Source organism: Narcine bancroftii, chromosome 4 (assembly GCF_036971445.1).
Source record: "Narcine bancroftii isolate sNarBan1 chromosome 4, sNarBan1.hap1, whole genome shotgun sequence".
NCBI lineage: Eukaryota > Metazoa > Chordata > Chondrichthyes > Torpediniformes > Narcinidae > Narcine > Narcine bancroftii.
This window is the reverse complement of record NC_091472.1, coordinates 15,572,746-15,587,884: the sequence shown is the minus strand read 5'-3', so window position 1 is coordinate 15,587,884 and position 15,139 is coordinate 15,572,746. Positions and strand designations below refer to the sequence as shown.

Below are 15,139 nucleotides of genomic sequence, written 5' to 3'. Positions count from 1 at the left end.
CTGTGGCTGTTCCTCTGGAACAAGGTCAGCCTCTGTAGCCCAGAAGGGTAGGGAAAGGAAGACCAGGGCAGTAATTATAAAGGATTCAATAGTTAGGAGGAGAGATAGGGGATTCTGAGGACATGCAAAGATGGTGGCTTGCCTCACTGGTGCCAGGGTCTAGGATGTAGCATTTCATGTCCAAGAAATCCTAAGATGGGAAGGTAATGAGCCAGAGGTTGTGGTACATGTTGGTATCAATGACATAGGGAGGAAGAGTGTAGTGGTCCTAAAAAAAAAGTATAGGGAGTTAAGTAGGGAGCTAAAAAGGACGGCAAAGGTAATCTCTGGATTACTTCCTGTGCCACGGGTCAGTGAGGGCAGGAACAGTATAAGGTGGAGGATGAATGTGTGGCTGGGGCAGGGATTAGAGTTTTTGGATCACTGGGACCTTTTTTGGAGAAGGTGGGACTTGTACAAAATGGATGAGTTGCATCTGAATCCCAGGGGGACCAGGATCCAGGAGGAGGCATTTGCTAGGGCTACTAAGGAGGCTTTAAACTAAAATGGTTGGAGGAAGGGATCCAAATAAAAGAGAATAGCAAGGAGAGGGTTAGTCTGAAAACAGTGAAGGTTTGTAGACAAGGTTTGGGGGAGGATAGAGAGGTGATTGAGAACATCAGCACAGTAATGGAGGGGCGATGATGGAAAGAAATAACAGAGTTGACTGTAAAGATAGGGATAAACAGAGGGAAAGATGTGTGAAATCTCTGAAATGCATTTACTTCAATGCTAGTATTGTAAGAAAGGTGGATGAGCTGAAGGTGTGGAGAGACATTTACCAGTATGACATGGTGGCGATTAGTGAGATGTGGTTGCAGGAGGGTTGTGACTTGCAGCTAAATATTCCTGGATTCTGCTGCTTTAGGTGTGATAGAATTGGAGGGGTAAGAGGGGGTGGTGTAGCACTGCTTGTCAGGGAAAATATTACAGCGGTGCTGATGCGAGATTGATTGGAGGGCTCGTCCAGGGAGCTGGTATGGGTGGAATTAAAAAATGGAAAAGGAGAAGTTACAATTATAGGGGTATATTATAGATCACCTAGCAAATTTGTAAGGAAATTGCAGAGATTTAAAATAAGCACAGGGTTGTGTTAGTGGGAGATTTTAATTTTACTAATATAGATTGGGAAACACACTCTTGAAGGGGCTGGATGGATTAGAATTTGTAAAATGTGTCCAGGATAGTTCTTTGCAGCAATACACTGAGGTGCCGACTAGAGAAGGGGCAGTGTTGGATCTACTGTTGGGCAGGTGACTGAGGTGTGTGTGGGGGAGCACTTGGAATCCAGTGATCATGGTGTCATTAGTTTCAATATAATTAGAGAAAGGGATAGGCCTGGTCCAAATAATGAGGTTTTTAAGTGGGGGAAATCCAGATTTGAAGAAATGAGAAGAGATTTGAGAGAAGTGGTTTGGGTTGATTCGTTTTATGGGAAGGAGGTAGAGGAGAATTGGAGATAATTTAAAGGTGAGATTTTAAAGGTGCAGAATCTTTATGTTCCTGTTAGGATAAAAGGCAGAGCCAAAAGTTAGAGAGAGCCGTGGTTTTCAAGGGCATATTAGAAATTTGGTTCGAATAAAAAAGGAGGCCTACATTAAATATAAAAAACAAGGTGTATATGAGATTCTTGGAAAATACATGAATTGTGAAAAGATTCTTATGAAAGAAATTAGGACAGCGAAAAGAAGGTACGAGGTAGCTATAGTGAACGGGGTGAAAATAAATCCAAAGGATTTTTACAAATATGTAAACAGCAAAAAGGAGAATCAGAGTGGACAACTGTGTGCGGAGCCGAATGAGATGGAGGAGATATTGAACAATTTCTTTTCTTTGGTATTCACTAGGGACAAGGATGTTGAATTGTGTAGGATAAGGGAAGCAAAAAGGGTAATTATGGAAAATGTAGGGATCAGGAATGAGACGGCATTGGAGCTTCTGAAGCATATAAAGGTGGATAAGTCTCCATGTTCAAATGGGATTTTCCACAGGACCTTGAGGGAACACAGGGAAGAAATAGTGGAGGCTCTAACAGTGATCTTTCAAAAGTCATTAGAGAGGGGCAGAGTGCCGGAGGATTGGTGTATCGCACATGTGGTTCCTTTGTTTAAAAAGGGTTAGAGGAGCAAGCCTAGGAATGATAGGCCTGTAAGTTTGACGTCAGTGGTCAGTAAACTAATGGAAAGTATTCTTAGAGATAATATGTATAAGTATCTATAGGGGTAGGGACTGATCAGGAACACTCAACATGGGTTTGTGCGTGGAAGGTCATGTTTGACAAATCTTATTGAATATTTTGAGGAGGTGATTAGGAATGTTGATGAGGGTAGAGCAGTAGATGCTGTCTAAGTGGATTTCAGTAAAGCCTTCAATAAGGTTCTGCATGGAAGCTTGGTAAGGAAGGTTCAGGTGCTAGGTATTAATTTTGAGTTAGTCAAATGGGTTTAACAGTGGCTAGAAGGTAGATGCCAGAGAGTCATGGCGGATAACTGTCTATCAGGATGGAGGCCGGTGACAAGGGTTGTGCATTCCTATTTATGAATGTTATTTACATTAATGATTTGGATGATGAAGTGGTAAACTGGATTAGTAAATATGACGATGATATAAAGATAGGAGTTGTGGATAGTGAAGATGGTTTTCTGGGACTTCAGAAGGATTTGGACGGCTTAGAGGAGTGAGCTGAAAGATGGCAGATGGAGTTTAATACTGATAACTGTGAGGTGCTTCATTTTGGAAATATGCAGTTGAAGGGAGGGTATTGAAGAATGCAGAAAAACAGAATGATCGAGGCATAACCGTTCATCTTTGAAGGTGGAATCTCATGTAGATAGAGTGGTGAAGAAAGCTTTTGTATGCTGGCCTTTATAAATCAAAGCATAGAATATAGGAGTTGGGAAGTGATGTTGAGATTATTCAAGGCATTGGTGAGGTCAAATTTAGAATACTATGTACTATTCTGGTCACCAAATTATAGAAAGGATATCAATAGAGAGGGTGCAGAGGAAATTTACTAAAATGTTGCTTGGATTTCAGAATATAGATTACAAAGAAAGATTGAGTAGACTGGGTCTTTATTCATTGGAGCGTAGAAGGTTGGGGGGGGGGGTTGATAAAGATATTTAAAATTATGAGAGTAAATATGAATAGGCTCTTTCCCTTGAGGGTAGGTGAGATTCAAATAAGAGGTCATGAGTTAAGAGGCAAAAGTTCAGAAGTTACATGAGAGGGAACTTCTTCATTCAGAGAGTGGTGGCTGAGTGGAATGATCTAACGGAAGAAGTGGTTGCAGCCAAGTCAATTTTGTCATTTAAGAAAAAGATGGATTGGTATATGGATGAAAGGCGATTGGAGGGTTATGGGCAAAATGCAGGTAGGTGGGACTAGAGGAGATCACTTACATCGGTACAGACGAGAAGGGCCGAGATTGTCTGTTTCCGTACACTAATTGCTTTTGGCTATATGGTTAAATCATTATTGTTCTACTAGACTAATACAAAAATGAGTATTTAAAATGCTGTCAATACTTAAATACAAGTTTCAGGTAGTTTATTGATTGAACAAATGGAAATCAATACCACATTTTCATTCACTTCTAGTGCTGTCTTCTTCCACAATCTGTCTAACTCCATCTCGGCTGGTAACCTTGGAAACCAAAAGACCTAAAATAAAATGAAAATAAATTAATGGTCAAAAATAAGGTGAGACACAAAAGTCGCCAGATGGTGAAACTGCAGTAAAAACGCAGAAATGCTGGAGCAACTCAGCAGGTCTCGCAGGGTCCACAAGAGGTAAAGATATAGAACCAACATTTCGGGCCTGAGCTCTTCTTCAAGGTATGAGTAAAAGCAGGCAGTACCTGAAATGGCAGGGGGAGGAGTAGAGACCAACAGACAAAAAGTGAGAATCAGATTATGAAGAAGAGACCAGATGAGAGGAAATGTGGGAATTAATAGGGGAGGAAGGCTTTTGGCTGTGAATTCAGCACAGTGGGAAAAGAGGGGTGGGTGGGGGGAGAGAGAGAGTTAGAGGAAAGGAGACATGGAAGGAAGGGGGTGGCCAATGGAAACCGAAGAAGTTAATGTTAATGCCATCCTGCTGTAGAGTACCTGGACGGAATATGAGGTGTTGATCCTCCAATTTGTGGGTGGTCTCAGTCTGGCAGAGCATGAGACCATGGAGAGACCTGTCAGCAAGTGAATGGGGTGGGGAACTGAAATGAGTGGCCACTGGAAAATCCCCACTCCTGCAGCAGACAGAGCCGAGGTGCTTAACCAAGTGATCTCCCAATCTGCGTCCAGGCTCTCCCATGTGGAGGAGACCACAACGGGAGCACCAGATGCTGTAGATGACCCCTGCAGAGTCACAAGTGAAGTGTTGCTTCACTTGGAAGGACTGTTTTGGACTCCGAATAATGGTGTGGAAGGAAGCGTGGGCAAAAGTGGAGCGCCTCCTGCGGTCACAGGGGTAGGAAGCCAAGGGGCCGTCTGGTGGGAAGGGAGGAGTGGATAAAGGAATCACAGAGGGAGCGGTCCCTGCAGAAAGCAGAGAGGGGATGATCTGGGAAGATAATATGGTGGTGGGATCATGTAGTAAGTTGCAGAAATGGCAGAGGATGTTATGTTGGATGTGAAGGCTGGTGGTGTGGCAGGTGAGGACAAGGGGAATCCCGACCTTCAATGTACATCAAGAAAGTTCTTCGATATATGTGATTCTTCCAACGATTTTACACAATGTTTCAGGTCAATGAACTGTTCAGCAGAACTTGCGTCAATTCTGATGCAAGGTTCTCTCACCATAGATGCAGCCTGACCTTTAATGTAGGGAATGCATTTTTAAAAAAATTCCAAGTATTTGAAGAACCTGAGAAATTCACTAATTACTACACATAATAGAAACATTTTCCTCACATGGTAGGTAGATGTTATTTTAGCAGAATGTGGGTAATTTATCTTTTTTGACTCAACTCTGTTATTCATGGGCAGTACTTGTGCTTCAACACCAACTCTTTTTGTAACTTTTTATTTATCGAACTGAATCATATTCTTCATTAACATATACACAGTGACATTTTTTTTCTTTTTTCTCCCCCTCCCTTCCCTTCCCACCCCCCTCAAAAACCAATAAATATTAAACATACAAAATGCAAGAAAACAAATTCCACACAGAAAAAACAAAAAAAGCATTAATTATAGTAATATTATCCGCTGAATACTTATTCTTAATAAATTCTGCTTGATCCACATGTACTAATTTTGGCAAAAAATTAGCCAATCGGTTCGCCAAAACTTTACCTGCAATTTTATAGTCTACATTCAATAAAGATATAGGTCTATCCGATGCAACTTTTAATGGGTCTCTATCTTTCTTTGGTACAACTGTTATCTTTGGCTTGGCTTCGCGGACGAAGATTTATGGAGGGGGTAAAAAGTCCACGTCAGCTGCAGGCTCGTTTGTGGCTGACCAGTCCGATGCGGGACAGGCAGACACGATTGCAGCGGTTGCAAGGGAAAATTGGTTGGTTGGGGTTGGGTGTTGGGTTTTTCCTCCTTTGCCTTTTGTCAGTGAGGTGGGCTCTGCGGTCTTCTTCAAAGGAGGCTGCTGCCCGCCAAACTGTGAGGCGCCAAGATGCACGGTTTGAGGCGTTATCAGCCCACTGGCGGTGGTCAATGTGGCAGGCACCAAGAGATTTCTTTAGGCAGTCCTTGTACCTTTTCTTTGGTGCACCTCTGTCACGGTGGCCAGTGGAGAGCTCGCCATATAATACGATCTTGGGAAGGCGATGGTCCTCCATTCTGGAGACGTGACCCATTCAGCGCAGCTGGATCTTCAGCAGCGTGGACTCGATGCTGTCGACCTCTGCCATCTCGAGTACCTCGACGTTAGGGGTGTGAGCGCTCCAATGGATGTTGAGGATGGAGCGGAGACAACGCTGGTGGAAGCGTTCTAGGAGCCGTAGGTGGTGCCGGTAGAGGACCCATGATTCGGAGCCGAACAGGAGTGTGGGTATGACAACGGCTCTGTATACGCTTATCTTTGTGAGGTTTTTCAATGCTCTTGAAAATGACTCTGAAAATAAACCTGTATCACTGGCTTGTTTAAGTACTTCCGTATACACCAGAAATAACAAATCATGAAATTCTTTATAAAATTCCATCGTAAAATCATCTTCTCCAGGTTATTTTCCACTTGACATAGATTGTAACACCTCCTTAAGTTCCAAATCAGTAAATGAACTATCTAACATCTTAATATCCTCTTCCTCCAATAAAGGTAAATCCAAATTTGACAAAAAAGAATCAATCTGCTTCTCATCAGTAGTCCCTTCAGATGTATATAAATCATGATTAAAAAGTATGAAATTCATCATTAATCTCCTGTGATTTATGTAATTCCTGAATTTCTCCGAACTGCATTAATTGTTCTGGAAACCTGTTCAGTCTTCAATGTAATTAATGTACGTTATAGTTTAGTTAATTATAACTTTTTGCATCAGTTATATTTAACTCCTGAAAAATTGAAAAGATATGGTTTTAGTGAGTCAGATTTGTGTTTTCGATGTGGGAACCAGTCAGGTACTTTTGTACATTCGGTGTGGGAATGTACAAAGGTTAAGTCCTTTTGGGAAAAAGTAATTAAATTTTTGCGGGACTTATTCCAAATAGATTTATATGTGGATCCATGGGTGTGTTTATTAAGTTATATGAAGAATATCATGGCTAATTTGCAACTGGAAAAACCTCAAATTGCATTTATACAATTAGGAATGGCGGTGGCTAGAAAATGTATTGCTGTAACTTGGAAGAATGATGTTGAATTGAGTATACAAAGATGGCATAAAGAAATTCAATCATGTTTGTATTTAGAGAGGATAACTTATAGTTTGCGAAATAACTATATTTTTTTTGTTAAAATATGGTCTTTATATCTGGAATGCATGGACTTAGATGTTAAGTAAAAATTTTATTTGTGTTTAAAGATGCAAATAGATGACATACCACACAACAGCTTGTTATGATTTTATGTATGTGTTTTTGAATAAGCTCCAAGGGGGAGGGTTGTAAGGGGTGGGATAGTTGGGAGGGGGGCTAGTATGGGGTAGTTTTAGATTTTATTTTGTATTTTACATACTTGTATTTTGTAAAATTTTAAATAAATTTTTCCAAAAAAAACAAAGAAAAGTCATGTTGTCCACATTTATATATTGAAGTCTAATCATGTTTATCTTCTTGTCATTTTAGGAGGTGGAGGTCCAAAGTTGGCATTTTGTTCCCAAATTTGTTCAAACAATGTATATTTGTCTTTTAGGTTATAGGTAATTTTTTTCCAATGGAATACACTTATTCATTTCCATGTACCATTGTTGTATTTTCAGGCTCTCTTCCATTTTCCAGGTTGACATTATACATTTTTTTGCTACTGCTAGGGCTATCATAATAAATTTTTTTTGGGCTCTATCCAATTTGAGATTTAGTTCTTTACCTTTTATATTATTTAAAATAAAAATTTCTGGATTTTTTGTGATTTTTCTTAATATCTGACTTAGCTCTTCCCAAAAAGTATTCACTTCTGTGCATGCCCAAATTGCATGTATCATTGTTCCAATTTCTTGTTTACAGCGAAAGTATCTATCCGATATTGTTGGGTCCCATTCTTTTAATTTCTGATGGGTGATATATAGCCTGTGTAACCAGTTATATTGTCTCATGCGCAATCTTGTATTTATTGTATTCCTCATAGTTTCTGTACATAGTTCTTCCCGTGTTTCATTTTTTATCTTTATGTATAAATCTTTTTCCCAGCTTTGCTTAGGTTTATACCTTGTTTCGTCCACTTCTTTGCATTGCAGTTTAATGTACATGTTTGTTATAAATTTTTTTATTATCATTGTGTCTGTAATTAGATATTCATAGCTGCTTCCATCTGGTAGTCTCAAACTGTTTCCCAATTTGTGCTTTAAATAAGCTTTCAACTGGTATTATGCAAACATTGTACCGTGTGTTATTCTGTATTTGTCTTTCAGTTGTTCAAATGTTAATAAATTATTTTCCAAAAAGCAATTTTCTATTCTCTTGATTCCTTTTCTCACCCATTCTCTAAAAGGTAAGTTATCTATTGTAAAAGGGATTAGTAGGTTTTGTGTCAATAGCATTTTTGGTATTTGATAATTTATCTTTTTTTGTTCCACATGTATTCTCTTCCATATTTAAGTATGTGATGCATACTTGGTGAATTATTGATTTGCACCAGCTTTTCATCCCGTTTATAAAGTATATGCTCAGGTGCCTTTTCTTCTAATTTATCTAGTTCTATCCTAGTCCAACCCGGTTTTTCTCCCGTCTGATAAATATTTTAGCTGTGTGCTCTGTAATAGTTTTTAAAGTTTTGTAACCTTCCTTGCTTGTATCTCTCTGTTAGTTTATCCAGCGCTACTCTTGATTTTTTCCCCTTCCATAAGAACTTCCTTATTATTCTCCTTAGTCCTGCAAAGAATTTCTCTGTCAAGGGAATTGGTAACGTTTGAAATAAGTATTGTACATATGGAAATATGTTCATTTTAATGCAGTTCACCCTCCCTATCAACATTAACGGCAACTCTTTCCAATTTTACAAGTCTTCCAGTATTTTCCTTATTAATTTGTACAAATGATTTAGGTTATTGTCTATCCGAATACCAAGGTAACGTATCGCTTGTGATTGCCATTTAAATGGAGATTCCTTTTTGATTTCTGTATAATCCACATTACTCATTGGCATCACTTCACTTTTATTTGTGTTAACCTTGTACCAGATATTTCTCCATATTCCTTCAGTTTCATGTATAGCTCTTTTATTGATCTCTCTGCTTCTGTTAAATATACTATGATGTCGTCCGCAAATAGGCTGATTTTGTATTCTTTCTCCTTTATTTTTATTCCTTTTATTTTATTTTCCTTTCATATCAGCTCCGCCAATGGTTCTATTGCCAAGGCGAACAATGTGGGATCAATGGGCATCCCTGCCTAGTTGATCTGCTCAATTTAAAATGATTTGATACATATCCATTTACCACTACTTTTGCTAACGGCCTGTTATATATTGCCCTGATCCAATTAATATATTTTTCTTGGATTTGACATTCATGTAGCACTTTGAACAAATAGTTCCACTCTACCCTGTCAAAGGCTTTTTCTGCGTCTAGCGTAGCTTCAACACCAACTCTGACTGTTAATTTTGCACCTTGCATTTTATTGGAATTGGAAATGTGTCTACATTCATTTGTGGGATGTGATTTTAAACTCCCCAGAATTGGAAATATTAATATTATTTTAGGGTTGATCAGGAAGCCCAAATTAGAGGAAACCAATTAAATCCTTGAGACATTTTTTTAGCAAGAGGAAAATGTGCTCAGTATGAAAGCACTCCTCATGCCCTCAATCTTGGACATCTTAATACAAATTCAAATCAATTCTACTAACAGCGAGACACTTCATAAGATGTGTGGTGGAAAATGAGCTGACTGGGTGCGTCACGATCTGGTATGGGGACACCAATATCCCTGAGCGAAAAGCCCTGCCAAAGGTAGTGGTCACAGCCCAGAACATCATGGGCAAAATCTTCCCCACCATTGAGAACATCCACAGTTACAGTCATGCCCTGGGTAATGATAAAAGTATCCTCACATGAGCAAATCAGGAAAAGTACCTTGGAAAGAGAAATTATTGTTTGGCAAACAGAGGAGAACTTCAAACACGTCACAGACCCCAAGTTCTGTCTATAATCACAACTGTGTGAAAGATGCAAAGAACAGCTAAATAAGACACTTGACTGGATAGTAAGTTGAAAACACAGCTTTTCTAAACAACTGCTTACGGTCCTTGAAAGTTTATTTTCCCAAATTTATGATAGGTATACAGATGTAAAAAAGAGGGGTGTATATGTAAGATATAAAGAACAAGGGTCTGAACAACACTGTGGGCCAAAGAGCCTATCCTGTGGCTCTAATGTTCTATAAAACATTAAGACCAAAACCAAGGAGCTGTTATCTTCAGGAAGAGAAAACCGGAGATCCTTTGATCATTGGGGGATCAGAGGTGAAGAAGATAAGCAAATTTAAGTTCTTGGGAGTCACTATCTCTGAGGATCTTTAATGGACCCAACATACAAATGGCATCGTGAAGAAAGCATATCAGTGCCTCTACTTCCTCAAGAGTCTGCAGAGTTTGGTTTGACACCAGTGTATGGAGTCTCGAGGACCCCCAAAACCAGCAGCAATAGATAATGCACCACAACACAGGGTTACTTAAACAAAAGTTGTTTTTAAATATATTTGAACAAGAAAACAGAATTAAATTTTAACTTGTTACTTAACCTACCTAACTACTTAATCCCCCCCACTCTAATACTAAACGCAGGTGTGTGTAATGTATATTTAAGATTAGAAAAGTTCTTTGATTCACAGTACAATCTCACTGGTTGCAGGCAATTCTTGTACTGTGCACAGAAGTTAGCATTAACAAAGTTCACCAGTCTTTGGTGCTTAACAGGCAAATGGTTACCACTCAGGAGGGTTCTTGTTGGTTTTCAGGGAGAGATTCCTTTTCCAGGACATCCACAACTGATTCCTTCTCAATCAGTCTTGCTGACGAAACTTGCTCCCTTCAGGGTTCTCCAGATGATCCTCTTTCTTTCAGGTCACCTTTCACACTGCCAGTCTTCTCCTTTGACCAGGCAGCCTTCCAAAGTTTGCCAGCTTGTCCCTTTGGAACGGATTTCTGTCTCTCTCCTCTCTGTTTCACACCTCCCTCGGGTAGTAAGGAAGCGGAAATGTGGTGCAAACAGGATATGAGATGGCCATGTTGAACTATAAGACTATAAACATTAATGGAATACATAACCAAATTAAAAGGAAGAGGCTATTAAATTGACTGAAAAAAGAAAAAATAGATATAGCATTTGTGCAGGAAACGCATCTAACTGAAGTGGAACATAACAAATTAAAGAGAGACTGGGTAGGGCACGTCATGGCAGCATCATATAATTCAAAAGCTAGAGGTATAGCAATATTAATTAATAAAAATGTACCCATCAAAATAGAGGAGGAAATAATAGATCCAGCAGGGAGGTACGTAATGATAAAATGTCAGATATATTCAGAATTTTGGAATTTGATCAATATATATGCACCTAATGAGGAGGATCAAAAGATTAAGCAAGATATGTTTTTGAAGATTGTAGATACACAAGGAAATATATTGATAGGAGGGGATTTTAACTTTAATTTGGATCCAATGTTGGATGAAACTGGACAAAAAACTAGCAAAAAGAATAAAGCGGCCAAATTTATGGTTAAACCAGGGATCCTTTGCCATCGTGAGCCCCTGGGTGAGGAGTTTGTGGTCAGTGATGATAGTAAAAGTCCTCCGCTCCAAAATATAGTGGAAATGCCCCACCGCCAGGTCCATGCCTAGTAACTCGCGATCGAAGGCACTATACTTGCGTTCCGGAGGGTGGAGCAGGTGGATGAAGAATGCCAGCAGCTTCCAATGCCCATTCACCTACTGCTCCAGGATGGCACCAACAGCTGTGGCAGAGGCATAGACAGAGTGCCATATGCAGGTCAGTGTGCGGGTAGGCAAGCATGGCGGCCTTCGTGGGTGTTCTTGGTGGCCTCGAATGCGGTACAGTCTTCTTGGTTCCAAACGAGCGTCTTGTACTTGGCTGCGATGAGGACGAACAGCGGCTGCATGATGTGCGCAGTTCCCGGGATGAAGCGGTTGTAAAAGTTGACCATACCCGCAAACTCCTGCAGCCCCTTGAGGCTGTTCAGGCGTGGGAACTCCCTGATGGTGGCAACCTTCGCAGTGGTGGGTGTGGCTCCTTCGGCAGTGATGGTATGGCCCAGGAACTGCATGATCTCTTTCCTGAACTGGCACTTGGCCGGGTTGATGGTAAGGTCGAAGTCGGCCAGCCAGGAGAAAAGGGCACGTAGGTGAGCCTTGTGTTGCACCTAGTCCTTGCTGGCGACAAGGATGTCGTCCAAATAAATAAAGACAAAATCCAAGTCTCTGCCCACAGAGTCCATGAAGCACTGGAAGGTCTGAGCGGCGTTCTTGAGCCCGAACGGCATGCGCAAGAATTCAAACAGGTCAAAATGGGTGATGATGGACATCTTGGGTATGTCCTCAGGGTGCACCGGGATCTGGTGATATCCATGCACCAGGTCAACCTTGGAGAAGACCCTTGCGCCGTGCAAGTTGGCTGTAAAGTCCTGGATGTGGAGGATGGGGAAACAGTCAAGTACGGTTGCCTCGTTGAGCCGTCGATAGTCTCCGCAGGGACACCAGCCGCCGGACGCTTTCGGGATTAGCAGGTTACGAGGAACCGCCGGCCGCTGACTGAATCCCGCAGGTAGAGAAGGCCGTGTCCTTGGCCAGCCGCTGCAGCCATTAACAGCGGCCATTCTGGTAATTTTCCTTGAATGAGCAGGGCTGGCGACACTACCGAGCCTTGGCTCCCCAGTGCTGGTGGTAGAAGCTGAGGCCTGAAGTGGATGATGTGGCCTTGGTTATGCTCTTGGGGGCCCCTGCAGGGGCCTGGTGCTCTACTGCAGCGCTGGGGGCAGGCTTGGTGTGGTCGTGCCCGTGCCTCGTGATCCGCTGGACCACTGAGCCTTCCGAGAATCGTGCGAGCCATAGCTCTTGGGCCTTTTGAGTGACCTTCCTCGGGTCCGTGAAGCTCTCCTGAACCAGCAGCGGGCGGATGTCCCTGGGCATATGTTCGAGGAAGATGCCCTTGAAAAGTGGGCAGTTGGTGTGCTCACCCATGAGCATCTCGTCCATCAGTTCCATCGGGGACCTGTCCCCCAGGGGGTCAAGGTGCAGCTCCTGAGCAGCATGCTGGTGTCTGGATAGTCCAAGGGACTCAGTAAGCACTTGCTTGATGGTATCGTACTTGTCCTCGGCGGGTGGGTGCTGAACAAAGTGCAGCATGCATATGGCGGTGGCCTGGTAGAATTTGGTCGTGTCGTATGAAATCTGACAGAGGTGAAACTGGGCCTCCACGTGGCCGAACCAGGTCTCTGGCTCCTGAACCCAGAATTCAGGCAGTTTCACGGCTATAGCACTGATCCCTGGCTCGCTCATGATGGGTTCAATGATGTTTGAACAAGTCGGGGGTCACCAATTGTAGCGGCGGCTACACTGCTCCTGCAATAACACACGTGACCAGACGGGTTGAGTTCAGTGAGCAGACTGCAGGCTGCTGGGCTGCACTTGTACTCCCAGCCCGGACCTGGGTGAGAACTGTGCTGGAGGGCGCAGATGTCATCCGGGTGTCACGTGGTCCCCAAGCGCGGGTTTCTGAGCCCTGAGCTGGAAGGAAGAGAAACCCCCGATGGAGCCATTTTGGCTGGCTGCCCCGCCACGTGCCTGCCGTGTGGTGAGCCGCCACAGTAGTTCAAGAATTTTTATGGAAAGGAAAATTAGCAAGAGTAGTGATGTATAAAATGACTTGGCAGATGCTTTTGGAGGTTTGCAACTACCTAATTTTTAAAATTATTATGGAGCAGCTCAATTAAGATTTATTAATCGTTTGTTAGATGTTTCTAATCCTCCTAGTTGGGCTAGGGTGGAATTGGCAGTGATATTGGAATCTTGTTCTCATCAGTTTGTATTTAAATGGAATACTGTTTTATTACAGAAATATAATGTACCAATTTTGAAACATTTATTAGAAATTTGGATTAAAAGGAATTTATTAATAGGATCAAAAGTTAGTTTATCAATTCAAACCCCAATATATCAAAATTAATTGATTCATTTTTCATTGAATAATAGTTTTAGAAGATTGGTGGATTAAAGGAATAAAAAGATTGCAGGATTGTTTTGAAGGTAAATTTTTCTCATTTAATCAGCTTAAAGAGAAATTTGGGATTTTAGAGAATTCTCTGTTTGTTTATTACCAAATTAGGGCATTAGTGAAAGATAATTTTGGAAGAGAAATGAAAATTTCTAAGTTAACTAAATTTGAATTTATGGTTTCATATTTTTCAGATAAGAGTTTTATATCAGAGAAGTATGCATTATTACAAGATACTATGGTTAAAATTTTTTTTAGATACATCTAGGATTAAATGGGAGCGTGATTTAAGTTGTGAGATTAGTCAGGTGGATTGGGAAAATGTGTGATGATGGGTTGACTAAATTAATTAATGTAAGATATAGTATGATTCATTATAATTTTTTGCATCAGTTATATTTAACCCCTGAAAAATTGAAAAAAATATGGATTTAGTAATTCAGATCTGTGTTTTAGGTGTGGATTATGTGTTGGAACATTTCTACATTCGGTTTGGTTTTGTGATAAAGTTAATCCTTTCTGGTTTAAAATTAGGAAGTTTCTTCAAAATTTGTTTAAAATTCAATTTCCTTTAGATCCAAAAATTTTTTTGTTAGTTTATTTTATTCTGTTAGTGGACTTGGGGTTGGATAAATTTCAGACAGCGTTTATTTGTCTAACGTTGACAATTGCTCGTAATGTATTGCCATGTCTTGGAAAGATGGAGTTAAATTTAACTCAATGGCATAATGAGTTGAAGTCGTGTATTTATATGGAGAAAATAACACAATTTACATAATAATTATGATTTTTTTTGTGGAATGCAGTAATATTGTAAATTACTGAATGTTTTTGTTTATTTTTAATGCTTCCCTTGAGGGTTCTGTTGTGGGAGGGGGGAGGGGAACGGTTTGTTTTATTGTTTTATTATTATTAGATTGCTTGTTCTGTAAAAGTCTGTTTATTCTTATTGAAAAATATTAAATAAAGTTTTTTTTTAAAAAGAAGGGCCATGATGGCCTGTTTCTGTGCTGTAATTGTTATATGGTTATAATAAGGGATTTGGAACTTGCTGTCATAATGAGTAGCTAAGGAAAGATGAGAAATTCCTTCACGTGAAGTGAGTTGGTCAAAATTACTTTGTGGTTTGATGGAACAGATGTGGCTGGTTCGATTGGGAACAGCATAGAAATTCAAAGTTTCTGGGAGTTTGTGTACTGATGGGAGGAAAAAATCCTGAAAGCAATTATCCTTAAATTTGGTATCTAAACAGATAATGCTG

At 40.6% G+C, this 15,139-nt stretch overlaps 1 protein-coding gene across 10 annotated transcripts in view; it reads right to left on the bottom strand.

Annotated features, from left to right (window-relative positions):
• Nucleotides 1-15,139, bottom strand: part of fam120b (family with sequence similarity 120 member B) — a 160,139-nt gene that overhangs the window by 37,190 nt on the left and 107,810 nt on the right. For 6 of the 10 annotated variants that reach the window (XR_011355551.1, XR_011355550.1, XM_069930812.1 and 3 more), the window contains exon 11: nt 3,618-3,701. Coding sequence is in view for 8 of the 10 variants with exons in the window: in XM_069930808.1 (XP_069786909.1) it covers nt 3,625-3,701 (77 nt within the window). In the remaining 2 variants the exon portion in view is untranslated. Of the gene's footprint in view, nt 1-3,571; nt 3,702-15,139 lie in introns of those variants that run through there. The other 4 variants (XM_069930811.1, XM_069930807.1, XM_069930814.1 and 1 more) reach the window with 1 other exon arrangement.